The sequence below is a fragment of the Triturus cristatus genome, chromosome 2_2 (assembly GCF_964204655.1).
Source record: "Triturus cristatus chromosome 2_2, aTriCri1.1, whole genome shotgun sequence".
NCBI lineage: Eukaryota > Metazoa > Chordata > Amphibia > Caudata > Salamandridae > Triturus > Triturus cristatus.
In genome coordinates, this window is record NC_140582.1 from 873,258,450 (window position 1) to 873,278,758 (window position 20,309).

At 45.0% G+C, this 20,309-nt stretch overlaps 1 protein-coding gene across 3 annotated transcripts in view; it reads left to right on the forward strand.

Annotated features, from left to right (window-relative positions):
• ARAP2 (ArfGAP with RhoGAP domain, ankyrin repeat and PH domain 2) overlaps positions 1 to 20,309 on the forward strand; it is a 1,345,662-nt gene that overhangs the window by 589,834 nt on the left and 735,519 nt on the right. For all 3 annotated transcript variants that reach the window (XM_085642300.1, XM_085642298.1, XM_085642299.1), the window contains exon 14: positions 2,751 to 2,925. In XM_085642300.1, coding sequence (XP_085498426.1) covers positions 2,751 to 2,925 — 175 coding nt within the window. The remainder of the gene's footprint in view (positions 1 to 2,750; positions 2,926 to 20,309) is intronic.

The following is a 20,309-nucleotide window of genomic DNA, read 5'->3' on the forward strand; positions in this document are numbered from 1 at the left end:
GGAGAACTTTGAGTATGGCCTAGTAGTTTGCATACCCTGATGCAGCCACCAGTGAAAGGGGAATAAACCCCGAACATGGTACACAAAGGAAGGTGGGACAGGGAGTTGCCTGACAGCTACTGGAGCCCTGACCTCAAGGGGGACTGTGTTAGTTTATTTGAATGTCACATCTCTTTGCATGTGTAGAATTCAATACTTTTTCTTTTAAAGGCAAGTATTTGGTTGGACATTGATTTATTTTTCGTACTGTTTGCACTTTCAGTTATGTCATGTTCACTGACCTGTATCTACACCTCCCCCTCCCTACCCCTTCTTGAGGGAGCCTTGACTGATGGACCACAGCTACCACTGAAAGGCAACTGCAGAATGGGGACTTAGTCCAGTTGCTCCAAACCCATTGTAGGCCAGGCCCTTTGACATCTGGAGCAAAAGGCCTCAGCCACCACAGTTGGGCCCAGTAGCCCCTGCCCTGTGGCCCTCTGAAGGTGTTCTGATATGCAACATTCCAACTGCAGCCTTACTTGGATTGCTACCTTATGGCGACAAGTCTGTTCTATTCTGATTCTTCCATGATGTCCTCACTGTAGATGACAGTGAACTATTTCTGCTGCTACTCAGACTTCTTTATCCTGTTTGTATGGTGCCCATCCTGTTGGTTGTGAGTCTAGAATTGTTTATATAATTTTGACATGACAGACACAGGGTGTCAGTCATGACAGGTAAATGTTCTGTGTGGAAGGGGGATGGGAGCACACTGCTTCACCTCCCAGCACAGTTCGCCGCTTAGCATCCTGATAAATGCAGTTCAGTTTAAATGCTTAATTGAATTTTTGTTGCAGTGTTTCACCAAAGTTGGTGCAGGTTAGTGTTGTTAATCTCTAGGCACGTGTTTCTGGATATTATCCTTCATCAGTAGAGATAAAAATGAAATTCATCTGTGGTTGCTGAGAAAGTTGCCACAATCCTCCCAGGTCTCTGTACCTCTCCCTGGCACACAGGTGCATCTCCAAGAGCTTGTCAGCTCAGTGGCTCAAGGGAGCCTTTTTAAACAGAAGGGGATGGGAGCACACTGCTTCACCTCCCAGCACAGTTCGCCCCTTTTTCATTTAGTTTACTGACCCTGGGCACATGCAGTACCATATACTAGGGACATATAAGTAAATTAAATGTGTCAATTATGTATATGCCAATTTTACCAGATGGTTTAAAAGGGAGAACACAGGCACTTTAACACTGGTTATCAGGAATACAGCGCGCAGTGTCCCGTGGCCAACAATAACTAGCTCAACAAAAAAAATAAAAAATCTGAGGGAATTCCTCACAAAATATGCTAATTTCCAACAGATTTGTTCAAAGTAAATCAGTATGGTAGAGAGAAAGCCAGGATTAAAACTCTGGTCTCCTAGTTCCATATGCACCGGCATACCTACTAAAACACATGTGGAGTTGGGTTGAAAGGTGAAGCATGAGTGGTGCAGCTTGAGTGTGTGCAAGTTCCCTCCAGTCTGTTCATTCATTTAGAGTGAACCATCAGCCTTGATCTTCTTCCTAAGTGCTCACACTTATGAAAGATAAAGGTACAGCTATAGTAAAGTAAGAATACATTTCACAACTCCATTGCAATAACAAAAGTTGGAACTTTCACAATTCAGACGATTTACCTAATTGAATGAGTAAGTATGGGTTGTAGCTAATTGATATTAATTTCCATTATCATACACATTCCATAATCACTCACATGAAGTTTTTAATTTTCAGAAAAATGAGCGTCTTACGTTATTCTGTACCACTATTCATGTGCGACTAAATCATTCAAATTGTTTAGATATTGAAAAATGTAAATGCTATTTCTCTCGTTCTTAATTTCTCAATGCATGCCACCTGAGAACTACACCGCCGCATCCCTTTTTCAGCTATTCAATTTATATAAATGCCTGTTGTTAACCTGAATGTAGCAAGTTTACTGTAAAACTGTTGTGAATGCACCACACATTTACAACTTTTTTAATGCTCATACCATTTGCAATGTGTGTCCTTGACCACACCGCCTACTCCTCTTTATTCATAGTTGCTTGCATTGAACTCCTGTTCACATTTTACTAATGAGAAAGTTGCTTGTGAGTTACTTTGACTAGTTTGAGCTTTATGAGTCATAACCTTGATTTCCACCGTATTTGCATTAACGCCTCTCTGAAAAACAGAAAACACATTAATATTGAGCACAAAAATAATTTTCCTTCATAATGACGCATCCTTTTGGTAAATGTTTTGGCACATAAAAAATGTTGGGTAATTCTTGCACAATTGTATGCACCTTTTTTAGTTCAGTACCGTAAATGACCACCAATGGTACATATAAACTATCCACCCAGCAAGACATGGTCAGAGGAAGGTGCAGGCACAGTTCAAATTGTTTTCCAACTGTACATTAAAATCAAGAATTAACATTGCGAAACGGCCTCAACTATGGTGGGTCACTCTCCACGTCTACTCACGCTAATGATTATTTTAGCATTATGAGCCCTGCAACTCGTCTTGCATCTTCCAAGCCCATGTGATATTGTTTCAAGAATGTATGTTTTAGTTATGCATGTTAATTTTTCTCATAGGTTTGAAGTGACAGATTGGTGGGAATAGATGGCTCATCCAGAATGTAATGCACAAAAAAGTAAAAGAGTAGAAAGTGGCACAAAAATGGATTTTGTGTCGCCTGTTTTACTTTGTATTTATACATTTCATTTCATTTTCAGTCATTGTGTGCTGCTGTAATAAAACAGGATTTGTTGGAAACTATGACTCTGGTGTTCAGTGGTGCTGATGCCATGTGTGCAACTGGAGACTCCACTCACAGTACCCCCTACTTGTTGGCAAAGAAGGCTGGACAATGTCTCCAAATGGAGTTCCTTCATCATAATAAATTTTCAGGTACTAATTGTTTAATCTTTAACATGGACTATGCATCATAAACATATGTAAATATGAATGTTATTTGTCAAAGCTATTATGCTAGACAAGCAGGTTAATCTATGCATAAGCAAATGACTAGAATATATTCATGGAACTGTTTGACTAACAGCAATCAATAATTCAACATGCCGTTGCTACATTGGTACTACAGTACATTGAACAGGTAAAGGAAGAGAAATAACAACAGAAAACAAATCCATAAATCTGTCGACAAGTCCTAATCTTGATATAACACGCAATATTGAATTATTCATACAAAGCTAAACCCTGTATATAGTCAATTCCCTGTGACATTCCAGTTGTCTACCTATAACAGAAGTGATGTCATATCACACATGATGCTCACATTCATGTACAAGATGAATTTTTATGGATCAAAATGACACCTGGGTAGTCTTTTCACTGGATTTTATAGTTGTGTCCACCTTGCTTCTCATAAATTGCAACTCTAGACCTCACGTGCAGAATCATCAATGTTACTGTATCTACAAAATGAGTTGCAATGCAAAAAAGCAACAGAAAACTAATTTAACATCATCTTGCATTGTAAGGTAAAATAACTAGGGTGCATGTGGACTCTCACATAGCAAAGCGTTCGTTACCTTTTTCCTAACTTCTTAAATCGTCTTACTGTTTGCTTCGAAATCTGAATCATATTTTGCTTTTAGCGTAGTATAAAATTAAGAAACCATATATTGTCTTGCTAAGGACAATGGGAATCTCATGTGAACACACAAAGGCTCCACACCGTGTGGAGAAGGGAACAGGAGGCATGGGGTTCTAGGAGCGAGTGGCCTCCATTGCTAAATGTTTACCACAGAAAGCTACTCCTAGTGAAGTGTGACCCTACTACAGATATAAACCTATTGTGAGTTGGGACATCTCACAAAAAGTGACGGACTGGTCTCACACACCACCTGGTGTCATGCTTCATCATCGGCCAGTCCTCGCCCTCCAAAACCTTCGTTTGATGGAGGGCGGGCATACACCTGGAGACAGGGATGCACTTCTAAACTAAAGAGTGGGGGCCCGTGAAATGGATTGTGAAGTTATAAATCATTATAGTTACCAGAAAGTAAATTTTAATGTGGCCAATAACTATATGATACTAAAAGCAAGGGACGGTGGGTGGGGTGTTTAGTGTCCCCTAACCATCTCGTCTAAGGTCGACATGTTTCTGCCTAAGCGGCCCGAGCGGGTCCAGGGCATTCATCAGGACCTAAATTAGGAATGGGGCTCCGTTCTTACCAACAGGTAGCAAGAAAGTACCACTATGCGGGTGTGGCAAAGGCCGCACTCCGCTTCCTGAAGGGCTTCCAACCGTCAAGCCCAAGTTGGAACAACTACTTGCCACATGGTGGGAGGGGAGGGGAATCTCCTGTTCATTTGTCTCAGGATTGGAATCCCACGTTAATTATACGTTGTTGCTCCCGGTCCTCCCGAATTCGGGCTTGACGGTTGGAAGCCCTTCAGGAAGCGGAGTGCGGCCTTTGCCACACCCGCATAGTGGTACTTTCTTGCTACCTGTTGGTAAGAACGGAGCCCTATTCCTAATTTAGGTCCTGATGAATGCCCTGGACCCGCTCGGGCCGCTTAGGCAGAAACATGTCGACCTTTCACGAGACGGTTAGGGGACACTAAACACCCCACCCACCGTCCCTTGCTTTTAGTATCATATAGTTATTGGCCACATTAAAATTTACTTTCTGGTAACTATAATGATTTTTAACTTCACAATCCATTTAACGGGCCCCCACTCTTTAGTTTAGAAGTGCATCCCTGTCTCCAGGTGAATGCCCGCCCTCCATCAAACGAAGGTTTTGGAGGGCGAGGACTGGCCGATGATGAAGCATGACACCAGGTGGTGTGTGAGACCAGTCCGTCACTTTTTGTGAGATGTCCCAACTCACAATAGGTTTATATCTGTAGTAGGGTCACACTTCACTAGGAGTAGCTTTCTGTGGTAAACAATCTCATGTGAATCCTGTTTCTGTAAAGTGCTTACAGCCTGTCCCCTGCTTCACATAATGCAGAACTACTCAGTAACATATACAATTCTTACGCTCTAGATTTAGGGCACATCAGTCTACATATTGTTGTTTTCCTTGTTGCCAGGTGATAGTGACAAAAATGGGTTGCCTCCGATGTTCCCTATTAAAGTGTATTTGCATACATTCATGAAAACGTTCCCCATTTTTCAGTGCCTTTTGCTGTCCATTTGAATGAATGTTGTATACCAACGACCACCAAACATATTTGTATATATCTGACATATGAAGATGATGACTTTTATTTACGAGTGTTAATGGGTATTAGGTTGAAGTGGCCCCGTATTAAGGGAAAGGAAATATCAGTGTTGCAAAGGTTGATTCTTTAGGGAAGACAACCCCTGAGCACACTCATTAAGGCTTATGATTTGAGATTATGGTCTGATCTGATGTATGGTACCTCAGTCTGGATGTCAGCAGGAGAAATATTTTATTACATAACAACTCACATGTTCTAAGTATCATTAACTCTAATAAGGCAGCACATGCTGTGGTCCAAACACTTACAAAGAGAAAAAGCATATACAAAAACAAACTTAATATGTTCATTAATGTGAACTTTCCGTTCCTGGCAAGATGCTATTGCTGCTGTGACTTATGGAGGCGCAGTTCTAAGCTCAATTCTGTTGGCAGACAAATCTGTCCCTAGATGTCATTCAATTCCCTGTTATTTTTTGTTGTAAATGTAACTCTCACAGAAGCCAGGGTGCTAGTTTAATACAATGTGAGCTGTAGAAATTCAGTGTCTCAATACGTCAGAAAGTCACAAAAACTTTATTTAGCCAAACTCGACCATAAAAGTACAGAGGATAAAAACATTTTTTTAAAAACAGCATTACAAGGCACAGGACACATCCAGGGATAATGCAGTTATTTTGAAGAAAAACACTACAAAGGGTACATACCAATGATTAGATACATAAAACATATATAAAAAGGCCCTATGGATCTCAGCTTAATGATTAAAAAGTTTGAAAGAGTTAAAAATAAGATCAGATCCTAACATAAAAATATGATAAGGGTGGAGTAGTTATGTTAAGCCATATTTGTTTTGAACCCTAGTGAACAGTGGACAAGATTTCCCACTGCCATGTACATTTTCTCATTCTCCAGCCTTTGCAATCTCTCAAAAGCCTCCATGTAGGAGTTCGTATTAAAAGAGCGAAAAAAGGGCACAGAAACAACTTCCTAGCATGAGTACACAGAGTGCAAAATACAATAAAGGTCAATGTGCTTTGTGTAGCGGTGTTATTGCAAGGACATACAGATGGTGGTTCTCCCCAGACTATATTCCTAGAAAAAGCAACTATCAGGTGCAATTGACTTACTCGTAGTCTTGTTAAATAAAACCGGAGGTTCCCATTTGGAAACCAGGAGAGATAAGGCTCACACCCCTGTGTCAAGTTGATTGCATTGTATGTGCGGCTTACAAGCATATTATCAAAGGCTGCCTGGTGGGGTCTGTCTTGCCTATACCAAAATGCCTCCTTTAATTCTTGCCAGTTTTCGGAGTAATCCTGCAGGCTCACCTCTAGGAATGTCTTTTTTTAATAAATCTAATCCAGGGTGTATTGAGAGCATTTTCCAGAGAAAGACAATCCTGCAATACGTCCTTTGAGAGTTTGGCTTCAGGGTTGCCCCAAATCCTCAACCATAAAAGTAGTGGTGCCAGGTTTATCTCGTCACCTACAGGTGTTAAGCCCAACTCTGATAGGCACTTAAAAGCAGGGCATGATTGGGGAATGGCCAATAGCCTACGACAAAACTTATTTTCTACCTGCTGAATTGGCTCAGGACCTTTAGGGCCCCAAACTCCTCCACCATAAGTCACCACTGAGACATATGTACTTCGATAAATCTCTGTCAGTTCTTTGATCAGTTCGTGCCACAGCCTTCTCGTAAATGAGAAAATCCAAAACTTGGGACTTCAAATTTATTTATATAAAATAATACAAAAGTGCTCCGAGAACCGAAAGGAGATTGGGACCCACCTGCTCGTTGATTTGCAAAAGGTACATCGCCAGTTGACCTGACTTCGCGGCAGCTCCAGCTATGTTCTTCTCTGCAGCAGCAAATCCTGTTTAGCGGTCCTTCGCAGAAGGAGTATCTGCCTCGTGGAGCCACCGCCGGCTACAGCTTGCAGCTTTGTCCCATTGGAGGTTCTCGAGATCCCAAAAAGTCCAATTGTAGAAATCTTCATTGTGACTTCATCCCCGACAAATCGCCATGACCAGCCTTGCACCACTGACCTTTACATTGTCAGACATTTTTCCATTACATTTTTCTAAGTCCGAAGGTTAGCTCCGATGAGTCCAATCCACATATTGTATCCAACTTGCACTCCATCGCGCTTGACCAAATTTTTGTAATTTGACCCACTCTTGCGTGACTAAATCCATGCAGTTGGCGCTTTGATCTTCGAGGTGCTAGTATTAACCGTAAACTTTAAAAACTCATATCTCCAGTTTCACTGATTGGATTTTTGTCATTTTGGTGTCAAATAATGTATTAACATGTGCTCTATATTTTGTGCATTGGTGTGGGATGTTGCTGTGTTTTCACTTTATTACTGTTTGTGTGCTGCATAAATACTTAACACATTGCCTCTAAGTTAAGTTTGTCTGCTTTTGTGGTACCTGAGGGTGAAGCACAGGTTAATTTAGTAACTTTTGTAGTTCAACCTGACAGGGATTTTGGCTGTTGCTTGAACTCTGTTAACACACCGCTCAACTAGCAACCCAATTTCTCAGAGTGTAGAGATGTTTGAACTGACCAGTATCTTTTTTTAAGGGTGAACTCTAAATGGAAACTGTATAATTAGTCCTTTGAAGAGCATAAGAAAAACATTCCCTTTTGCTTAAATACAGTTATTTGTATATTGGAACCATACCATGGATGAGCAAAGAGGTGTCAGTATCTTGTTATCTGACCCTAGAACCTCTGAAGAAGATGGCAAACCCATTAAAAAAACTGTTTTTCTGTAATCAGTTTATGGTTAACTACTCAACAAGGCGAGATATAGAACCAGAATAGGTGACAAGCGTGCCCTCGAACTCACCTCTTTCTTAATCCAGTAATTTCTTCTTCCCTGTAAATTTATACCTCCTTCTTTGAACTTACAAGAGCATGGCAAGGCGTGTAGTAACGGTGTTCCTCTTTGTCAGAATTTTAACATGTTCCTTATTATCATGTTTAACCTCCATGACTCGTTCACAGTGTTTGTTGGGGAAAACAAATGGTAGCTCACTACTGGGGGGCATGTCCTTGAATTAGCGTGTCCACATTTCCTCAGGCTTTTTGAAAGATTGCTTTTTCCTGTCTCCTGCAGAAACTGCCACCTTATTAACAGTTTGCTTTTTTCCTAGTATTTCATTTAAGGAGAAAATATAATGTTAATTATGGTGATGTGGAACTTTGATGAATAGACACCCTCTTTTCCATTTGAAAATTCTCATCTGTTTAACAATGATTTGGCATTTATCCTGGTAGGCGGGGCCACTGGAATTATGCATCTGGATTAACTTAATTAGGATGCAGGACTTTCAAGAAAACTATACAGCATAATGGAGCACAATTTATGGCAATATTACTATTATTATTTTTTCATTCTTCTTATGCGTGTTAAAACTGACTGGGCAAAAGTTTCACCTTATTGGTATTGGTTTAACATGTAAATACAACAATAAGCATCTGAAATGTGACAAGTTATCGCTTGCAAAGGGCCTTCCGCTACGTGCTAAAACATGTGGCAGCATTTTTAATAACTTTAGGTCTCTCCAGGACCAGTGACGCCTGCCACCTTTTACCCTCTGAGGACCAGTTGGGGAAGACCTGGGCATTTTTGCCTTAGCAGGAGGAGATTTTTAACAGGAGAAAGCTAAAGGAGAAAGCTGGTGCAGAGAGCCAGTGAAATCTGCTCCCCGCAGAGTCTGCCCTTTGTGAGGCAAGGAGGCCTGCTGAAGTAGGTCCAGGTGGCTAGGGCTCGCCACCAGGAGCAACATTAGTATATATTGAGATAAATTGGGACATTGGAGCCTGAGTTATACATATTTAAAGATTTGCCCATTGATAGAAACCTAAACCAAGAAATGGCGCGCGTGGGGTTCTTCTGCATTTCCAAATAATTTCCCTATGATGGTCAAGCCCCCTGGGGAATAAACAACGTTTTATTAGGGATTAACTTACCCAGGTAGGGGGCATGCATGGCGCCCCTTCCCAGACTCTTACTGAGCTTGGTGATCCTGTGCAACCACTTGCTGAAATAGGGCCCGGATCCCACTCCTGGGCTCCTGAACACCAAGGCAGGGTCCCAGGACTCAATACCAGGATGCCAAAGGTAATGGATGTGTTGTAGTCTGTAGCATTTACTTGCATCATCATGGACCATTGGTAGAAGATAGGGAGAAAGCTGGCTCCAGTGCAGGCACAGCATAGTGTTGGCAAGGAGGGTATTGGGCAGGGCAGTGCTGGAGTGGACTTCCAGCACTGCACCAAAGTTAATGATCACTGTGATTGCCTCAAGTGGCACTGAGGCACCCAATCTAAAAAAGAAAAAAAAGCATCGAAGAAATATTAAAAGGAATAACCATGCAGTGCAAAAGACGCCTTACCTAATACACAGCCCGGGAAGCTACTCATATAATATTCATCAGCTCCTGGCTGGAAGTACCCATAATGCCTTGTGATGGGATTGTTTCTTGTATTTCTTGTCTTTTGTGGAGTACCACCAATGGCCCTTTTAAGTGCTGTGGGGGTTGCAGAGACTGCAGCAGCCCCCAGGATGGATTAGCCGAAGTAACCCATGTCTCCCAGGTGAAAGGATGCATGGTCTGGGGAGGCTTTTTCAATGTATTTAAAGAATATAGCACGTTTCAACGCATGCTATTACATCGCGTTCCTTTACAACACAGTCATTACAACGACCGCGTTGTTAGAACGCGGTACTTTTACAACGCAAGTCATTAGATCGATTTGCTGTAGGGGGCGCGCTGAATTTAGGAATAGTATAATTTACGATTCCAACTCCAGCCTGCGCAACAGTAGGGAGGGTGTTGGAATAGTAAATTATACTATTCCTTAGGTTAGACCGCCCCCTACAGCAAGCCGATCTAATGACTTGCGATGTAAAGGCATCGTGTTCTAACAACGTGGTCGTTGTAACGACCATGTTGTACAGGAACGCGATGTAAAGACAGCATTGTAAACGCTGTTTCCCGTATTTAAACAACCCTCTGGCTGCAGCGTTTGCTGTACGGTTGGGAGTGTAGGGACCTCTAGAGGATGGCCTTATAGCTGCCCTAAGAGGGTCAAGTGCTTCAATGGGTTATTTGGTTTCCAGAAGGGTATCGTTTGTGGGCTTATTACTTGCATAGGCGGTAAATCCTGCACAACTAATAACCCAATTTCTTACATTGGTGGCAGCAGTGGGATCAATAGCATCCATTTCGCATACATATTGATGACATTTGATAAGTTCATTTTCACCACTCACTGCCTATGCATTAATGCGCAAATATCAGAGCAGAGGCTCTGAGAGGGATTTCATGGTTTGATTGTGTGAACTCAGGATGTGGGACAGGAAAGCACCCCCATACATGTATCATGTGAGGATATTGATGGTTGAAGCTTTAACTGTGTTTATTATGACCAGTTGGGGCAAAGTGCTTCTTCCACACTTTTGACATGTATAATGAAGTTACGTGAGAGGAGGTTCTCTGAGCTGGGTATCAGAATTACAAGTAATGAGTGTGAAAACAAGTTAGAAAAATAATGGCGGTTAAGTAAAAAAGAACTACACAGTCTGGAGCTCCGACGCTGAGGCTGCTGATCTGAGAGCCGCAGAGCCACCGAGCCGCAGCGCTACCGCCGAGCTGAGAGCAGCGGCGGGAGAACAGAGCAGCTGAGACTCGCTGCTTGAGATCCACAGCTGAGGCAGGACGCGTGGGAGATCCACAGCTGAGGCGGAACGCGGGGGAGAGCAGCGAGCAGCACCGGTGAGGCTGGCTGCCTGCTGCCATTACCGCCATGATTACTGCCACAGCTACTGCGAGGAAGCTTCCAGGGAAAGCGAGAGGCGGGCATCCCACAATCAACCAAATACAGCACCGTTACTGTGAAACTGCCGGTGGACACCGCGAGACAGGTACCAGCTGCAAGTGTTGATTAAGTAGGGCTGAGCAGGGCCGAGTGGAGGAGTCCTGTCCAGTCAATAGATAATCACCAGAACGCCGTGAGGGGGACGGCTCCTTTTGCAACAGCACAAGCCGTGAGGGCAACGGCCAAGAATCATCTTTTTCCGCGCCATAAGGGGAACGGCTGGGAAGGCAGGGAAGACTCCAATCCCCAGCAGCCCCTTGCTACCAGCAATGCTCCCCTGACGCTGCTTTCATGCCCAGAGGTGCCACTTAAGCAACGAGCATCACCCGCCTGAGAGGTGCTGCTGAAATTGCTGTGTTGCTGGAGCGAGGTGAGTGGTAATCTGATACTGTGACATGGGGAAACGCACTACCACACCAGGCTCCCGCTCTACCACCACCATAAACAGCATGTTAGAAAGAGCAGTCAGCATTGTTTCAACAGAGATCGAGTTAACAGAAAGGCGACTATCTTTGGGACTGTTGGTACCCCAACTTACCTTGATGGAAGGAGAAGAGTTGGAGGATTGTACTGGCCCTACTCTGACACCTAATGTAATCGTTAATACCACCAGACACTCACCAACACAGAAAGGCAGTCACGAGTTCGCAAACAACGAGGGTAACGAGGTCAATGTAGGCCCTATGGATAGTCAACCTTCGACCAACATAAAAGAAATTGTCCCAAATAAAGATGTCTCCCCGGACCCCAAAACCACAGGGGCTAAAAGAAAAAGAACTTTGGTGAAACTGAGCATACAATAGCCCCGACGACTCGCATTAGACCTGGTAACATTTCAATTGATATCATAGTGGACTCAGTTTATGAACATATGAAAAACTTGGTGGATAAAAATGTTAATGCTCTTTTGAAACGTTTAGATCGCTTGGAGGCTTTGATAAATAAATCAAATACACATATAAGTATACCCAAAGTCACAAGCAAAACCGGGGGGGTTCAGAACACAAAGCCCTCTAGCGCAGCGAACATAAATATGCAACAGCTAACTGCGAATCCCATACCCTCTCTTTCCAATATTGTTAGTGTAATGTGTGGCAAACATAAAGATAGTTCACTCACCAAACCCATCCCCAGTGAGAATCCTTTAACACACACAGTGCTTACCAATGACAGCAATAGTTTGCATTGTAACATCTCTTCAGTTAACCCTTCCGTCACCAACAACTTTACAATTCTGGCCCCCTCTCAATTTAACACCCAGAGTGCCACCTTTATTCCAGACAACCATGACACAGGGCCGTCCCTAGAGACCAGGGGTGATGTTCTCAATTTATCACCTGCAGCATGCCCTTATGTCCTAGTCTTAGCAGGCGTTCCCCCCCCCCTTAAGGAAAAACCAAACCGAGACCTGGGACCAACTCCAGAATAAAAGCGCCAACTGGTTAGTTAAACATAAAGGTCTAAGGGTGGCAAATGTCAGTGAGATATTAATGGTGCGCAGGGTGGTCTGGGTTGGACCCTCACAAAAGAACATCAAAGGGGACTGCATTGTCATTAACTTTAGACGACCCTCACTGGTAAAATGGTTACTGTCAGTACAGGAATTCAATAACAATTTCCCAACCCTCATTTGGTCGTTGCCCTTAGGTTTTTTTCTACAAACCAACCCCTGACCTACAAAACTTTGTTATCCCCCCCACACACCATGTAGAACAGGTTCTCTGTTCTGTCTAGCTTAGAAAACCTGGATTGACTGACTTCCTGCCCATTACCTGCTGTATCTGTCATCGACGGACTCTCCCCAGATCCTTTTGTTGTTGCTACCCCTGATCTGGACGATTCAAATCTACACGTGCTTAGTTGGAATGTTGCAGGGCTACCTTCTAAGCTACATTCTATAGAGTGAGTCAACATAGTCCAAAAATATGACATCCCATTGTTCCAAGAAACATGGTGTACAAAGGAACTATTTTCAGAAGGCTTTGTATGTCTTAATAGTATTGCACCTAGCCCTAAAGCAGGCCGTCCATCAGGTGGACTTTCAATCTGGATCAATATCTCAGCAGATGGGAGCATAAAGTCTCTTGTGACAAATAACGACAACCGCCAAGCAAGGATCTACACACAAGGGGTGTCAATTTGTTTTATCAACTTTTACAATAATGATTTTACAACATTACCAAATTTCAATTTTATTAACTTGTTCGAGTTTATTTTTAATTTACAAAATCAGAATGTGTACGACAAATTGGCTGGATTTTGTTTGGGCGGTGATTTTAATGCTAGACTTCCTAAGAACAATGGCCCAACTCCGATCTCTTCGGTCTCTGAGCCTCCATGTAAAAGAGGGATGGAACTATTAGATCACTTATCTATTTGCAATTTAATTAACGTGATGCAAATAGCTGATGTGCATCAAAATAAATAATTGCCTAGTACCCACTTATAGGGGTCGTGGCTGTTTTTCCACAATCGATTATGTTTTTATATCGGCCTCATTGGAGGACCTTCTAGTAAAGGCAGAGGTTTTGTGTACCACGCAGGGCAACCATAATCCAATTTCAACAACTATCAGATTCTCCCCTAGACCCAGTCTCGTTAAAGAGCCCGGGGCAAATAATTTAGTGGTCTCAACCGATAAACTAAGAGTAATTTGGAAGGGCATTGACAATAAATCTCTATTTGCCAATATGATAAAATTACACCCACTGCTCATCGAAACCTGTTTGACAATTAGCGATCCTAACCCAGAGATTATTGAGTCATTTAGTAGCCTATGCCCTGGTATCAAACAAATGATTTCTAGACCAGCGTTAAAGACCAGCAAGAAACCTAGATGGTTCAATAGTATATGCTCACGAGCAAATAGAGAACTGCGTGTAGCATTAGCGGCTACACCCAGGGATGTAACTCTTGTTAGATCATTACGATCGCGTTATAAAGAAGCAGCCAGGCTACGAAAAGATGAGCTTTTAAAAGAATGTTGGGTTAGTCTTGCCTGTGCCGCTACACTTAATGACGGAAACGGCTTTTGTGCAGCAGTCAAAACTATGAGATCCTTGGGCCTCACCCTTACTCCCATAAGCTGCAACATAACCAGTGAATCATGGGAAGCACATTTTGCTAGGATTTATACAGCCCTGCCCGAGACTGCGAATACGTCAATCAGTCCTCCTGTCACTAGGGTATTTATATCGGTGTCAGAAGTTGAGGATGCAATACACCAAAGCGTAGGCAACAAAGCCCCAGGGCCGGACGGGCTTTCTATCGATTCTTATTAAACACGAACCGGATTTCTGGGCACCCCTTTTATGTAATGTTCTTAACAACTTAACTAACACCTTTATCCCAAGTACCTGGTCCACCAGCATTATCGTGCCCATTTTTAAAAAAGGAGATCGATCTAATCCTAGCTGTTACAGACCGATCTTCCTAACTGATAATACCCTAAAAATCCTAGGAAGGGTCGTGTTTAACAAAATTAGGACATGGGCCGAAAAGGAACAAATTTTAAATCGGTGCCAGCTGGGTTTTAGAAACATACTGGGAACAACCGAACAGTGTCTTAACCTAAATCTTATTATTGGCAAGTACACAATAGCACAGAAGTCACCTATTTATTTGTCTTTTATGGACCTCACCTCAGCGTTCGATTTTGTCACCAGGTCAGGCTTGTGGTCGGTCCTTTTAAACTATGGGTTGGACGAGGCTCTGGTTCACTTTTTGACACATTTGCACAGGGACTTGAAGGCACGGGTAAGGATTAGTAATGATGGGGAGGTCTCAGGGGACATCGTTATTGGTAGAGGGGTCAGACAGGGATGTGTACTGGCCGCTCTACTATTTAGTCTTTACATAAACGAATTACATAATGTTATGTTATGTTATGTTATGTTATGTTATGTTAAAGTGCATTTTTATAGCGCTCGGCTACTCTAAAAGAGTGTCCCGGCGCTTTCCACAGGCAGCTACAGAGTATAACAACATAGCAAGAAGAACAGAGCCCAAAAGAGAAAGAAAGAAGCCCACCTAAACAAAATGATTAAAAAGCCAAGTCTTCAAATTCTTCCTGAATTGAAGCAAGTTGGGAGTGCTGCGGAGTGCCAGTGGAAGCGAGTTCCACAGCTGGGAGGCCTTGAGGCTGAAAGAGCGTCCCCCAATGCGGGCCTTCCTCACGCGTGGGACCACAGCAGTGAAAAGGGATTCCGAACGCAGTGAGCGAGCAGGGCGATAGAAAGCCAATCTTTTCTGCAGATATCCTGCGCCTGAGCCAAACAGAGCTTTGTGCACCAGCGTCAGGGATTTAAAAATAATCCGCTTCCGGATCGGCAGCCAGTGAAGCGTCTGCAGCAGCCCAGAATCCCGTGCTCGTCTATGCAGACCAAAGATCACACGGGCTGTAGAGTTCTGTGCCACCTGCAAACGCTGGACCAAGTAGTCCGGAAGGCCTAGGAAAAGAGCATTGGCATAGTCTAGCCTAGATCCGATGAGTGCCTGCACCGTAATCCGTCTGTGCTCCGCAGACAATAGCGGAAGAAACTTGCGGAGCATTTTCAGGATGCCGAAACAGGTGCCGGACAGGCCAAGGACATGCGCTCTCAAAGAGAGCTTGTTATCAAGCTTCACACCAAGGTTCTTGGCAACCAAGGAGGATTGTGCCGGAGGACACATGGCGGCCGGCCACCACTGCCGCCACTCGGGATCGATGGCACAGCCGAAGAATAAAACCTCCGACTTACTGGAGTTGGCCTTCAGGCTATTCCGCTGGAACCAGCCGAAGACCCTGTCCAGGCAGTCCCGAATTCTCTCCCCATCAAATGTCTGATCTTTGCCACATGTGAAGAGGAGTTGCGTGTCATCGGCGTAGGACACGATCTGGGCTCCGTAAGCCTCAACCGCAGCCGCCAGGGGGGACATAAAGATGTTGAACAATGTCGGGCTCAACACAGAACCCTGTGGAACTCCAACTCCCAATGGCGGCATCTCGGCGGAGCTCTGGGAAACCCAGACCGTCTGGCGGCAGCCCTCCAGAAAAGATGTAAACCATCTGAACACCGTCCCCCTTAGGCCGATGTCATAAAGCCTGGCGAGAAGCGCCTCATGGGGGACGGTGTCGAAGGCCGCCGACAAGTCCAACATGACTAACATGGCCTTGCCACCCACATCCAAGGTCTCCCTGATGATCTCAGAGACCTCCACCAATGCCGTTTCCGTGCTAAACTTCGGACGGAAACCGGATTGGGATGGATGGAGCAGATTGTTGGACTCTAGGAAGCTCGACAAGACGCCATGAACATGTTTCTCAGTGATCTTAGCCAAAGCCGGGAGAAGTGAGATTGGCCTGTAATTGGCCAAGACCTCGGCATCAAGACCAGGCTTTTTCAGGAGGGGGATCACCATCGCCCTTTTCCAGGTGCGTGGGACACTCCCCTCCCTCAAGGAGGCATTGAGGATCGGGTTGACCAGGGGATTCACCACTGCCGCCATCCCAGCCAAAAATTTGGCGGGGCAGGGGTCAAGTGGGGAGCCAGATTTAAGACTGGCCAGCAGAGTCCGGGACATATCACTGGAGACAGGAGGAAAGTCCTCCAGGGTAGCCGTAGGCATGGACGATGTTCCAAGTCCTGCCCCGGGGTCACAGCAACCCTCCACCAAGCTCTCCGAGAAGGAGGCCTGAATTGCCTTAATCTTGTCGGTGAAAAAAGTGGCAAGATCACACGCCCACGCATCAGGTGATACAGGCGGGGGTGAATAAGAAGTAGGGGACGTGAACTCCTTCACAATCGTGAAGATCTCCTTACAGGAGTTCGCCGACGCCTCAATCCTCCTGGCAAGATATTCCCGCTTGGCACCAAGAATGTCACGGTGATAGGCCTTCACCGCCGACCTATAGGCGAGTTTAGCCTCCCCATCATATTGATGGCGCCAGGCCCGCTCAGCGACCTTACATTGGCTGCGAGCCATACGTAGCGCCTCCGTAAACCATGGCGCTGATTGCCGTATCGCCGTGGACCGGGGGGTTGCCCTTGGGGCAAGATCATCTAACCTCTCAGTCAACCATCGCTGCAGGGCCTCAGTGTCTCTTTCCGGATCCCCCGAGAGAGGACAGGGATGTTCCGTGAGCGCCTGCTCCAGCATAGCAGGCGTCACTCTGTGTAACGCTCTCGAGGCCAATCTGGGCACCGTGGGGGCGCAGGTGTCAGACCGCCCATTCTCCAACACAGAGAACCCAATCAGCCTATGATCCGACCAGAGCACCGGCCGCGTTACAATGTCAACAATTGGGACAGAGGAAAACACTTGATCAAGGGTGTGTCCTTTCTCATGTGTAGGCCCTGATACAAACGGTGCCAGGCCAAGCGGAGATGTAATATCCAACAATTTAGCCCCATCCAGGTCGTCCGTGACATCAAGATGAAAATTGAAATCGCCTGCCAGCAGACAATGCTGTGCAGACAGCGCCAGCTCCGAAATGGCTGTCTGTAGGTCCTTCCAGAAGGAGCCCACCGGGCCAGGAGGCCTATAGACCAACAGGCCCTTAAGCGCATGGCCTGGAGACAGTCTCAGCATAAAACCGAGGGATTCAGAGCCCTCAATGGAGTTCACGGGAAGAACTGAACAGGAAATGTTCTTCCTCACCACCACAGCGACTCCGCCCCCCCTGCCCTTAGCTCTGTCTTGGCGAAAAATGTTATAGGTTGGAGGGATCGCAGTGAAGATGTCCGGATTGGACGCCTCTCCCAACCAAGTTTCGGTCAGGAACAGACGAAGAGGATTCTCCCTGACAATAAGATCGTAAATGTGCAAGGCATGTCTTCCTACCGACCTTGTGTTAAGCAGCAGACAGAGATGTTTCGCATGCACCTCGGTTGTCCTAAGGGCGCTACACTGCGCCCCAGTGGGCGACCAACCGCAGGCCGGGCAGCGTCGTTTACCCTTGTGTCGACCAGGAAATACTGAGCGACACAGGCTAGATGTAGTACGCATGGCGCGGAGCATCGCCGAGGTATAATGGATCATCCTCGCCCACGCCTGACCAGAGTCCTACGCCGCCCCGCCGCCTCCGGGACGCTGACGGGCAGGACTCCGGCACGACTCAGGCAACGCGAAGGCGTCCACCTGCGCGTCCCGCTGCGCGTAGGGAGCGACTTTAAATAGGCTCTCCAATGAGCCCTTGGCGCGCGAGACCGCTCCAAAATGGCGGCCGCCGCCCGACAAGAAGCCCCAATCAAAGATGGCGCCTGAGATGGAGCCCAGGACCCGGACCCACCAAAGTGGTGGTGCTTTAGAGGCACAAAGGTGCACTTTTTAAATGCGGTAAGGGGAGCGGGGCGCGAGCTGCAGGCAGCAGAGTGTAAAAACAGGGGTAAATAAAAGCAAGCAGTAACCCAAATACAAAAACGAGGAAAGCTTAAAATTATACAGCGCTAGTGCAGCGCAGTCGCAGCAGTGTGGTAGGTGGTAGAGGTCGCCACCCCACGAAGGACCGCCTTAAATAGGCTCTCCAGTGAGCCCTTGGCGCGCGAGACCGCTCCAAAATGGCGGCCGCCGCCGCCGGACAAGAAGCCCCAATCAAAGATGGCGCCTGAGATGGAGCCCAGGACCCGGACCCACCAAAGTGGTGGTGCTTTAGAGGCACAAAGGTGCACTTTTTAAATGCGGTAAGGGGAGCGGGGCGCGAGCTGCAGGCAGCAGAGTGTAAAAACAGGGGTAAATAAAAGCAAGCAGTAACCCAAATACAAAAACGAGGAAAGCTTAAAATTACACAGCGCTAGTGCAGCACAGTCGCAGCAGTGTGGTAGGTGGTAGAGGATAATGCCCTATCAGAACTCACTAATGACGTACCAAAAATTAATGGAAATGTACTTCCCGTGCTTTTATATGCAGATGATGCGGTCCTTATGGGCTGCACTCCGAACGCACTGCGCACTTTAGTTGGGGGCGTTGTATCTTTTATGGCAGACCTAGACCGTTGCACCAATTTTAATAAATCTTTTATGATGACTTGTGGCCCAAAAAAACACTGTATTAATTCAATAACCTCAGGCCATGAACGCCTACTACACACTCGCACTTTTCCTTATTTGGGCTTAGTATTTTCTGACACTGGATCTTGGGAAGCTCATGCTGCCCATTGCAGAAGTACGTTTTTAAAAGCAACTAACTCTATTTTGAGCCTTCCCCAACCTAAACAGGCAGAGGAAATCTTACCTTTAATGAAGATTTATAAATCGCAGTGTATCCCCACCGCCACATATGGCGCTGAAGTCTGGGGTTTTATAAATTGCTGTGGCATCCAAAAAGAGGAAAATAGATTTTGTAGGAAACTTCTAGGGGCCCAAATTTCCTCCCTGAACTATCAATGTCATAAGAAACTAAATTTGCATTATATAGAAGATTTAATTGGGTCACGCGCAGCTATATTTTGGCTAAAAATATGGCTAAACCCAGCAGCAACCCTAACAAGGGAGATCATTGTAGACTGCCTTAACTGCGACAAGGGAGGATCCATACCCTGGCTTTTCGCTGTTAGAAAAAGCCTAACCTGCGTGAACCTTGAACGTATCTTCTTAAACCCATTAGCATTAGAGGGTATGATTAAAAGAGCCCTCATGGGTGTATTGTATGAATCTTACAACAACTAAAGACACGCCACAGAGCGTCTAAAACCTTCATTCACTAGGTACATGTCCCTACTGGAGTTAAATAGCCTTCAAACGCATATGCCATCTAAATACCTTTTGAAGAGCATTGGACGCTGGGGGAGGAGCCTGCTTTTTCGCCCTAGGGATGGCACTTTAAAATACTCACTTTGCTTCCCTTTGGGATTTAACATTAATCTTGAGCAAATGCCCTGTCCGTGTGGCACCGGCAGCAACCAAACGGCAGTACACTTCTTATTCTTTTGCAATTTTTACAGAAAATACTCAAAACAATACTTGATTCCGTATTTTAAGGCATTTGTTAATATTGATTATAGAACAGCGCATCTTGAGATTCTTAGACTCGAAAGCGACAATTTGATCTTTCGTGTCAGCTCGTTCCTGAGAGCGGCAGTCCGCTCACGTACCTCTATGAGCAATTTTTAATGTGTTAAGGGCAGCCGAACACTTAATATTGTTCTTCCGTATACAGTTACTTCTATCTTTTTAGCTGAGCATCAATTGAAGCGCTATTTGTAGGCCGGATAATTTTAAA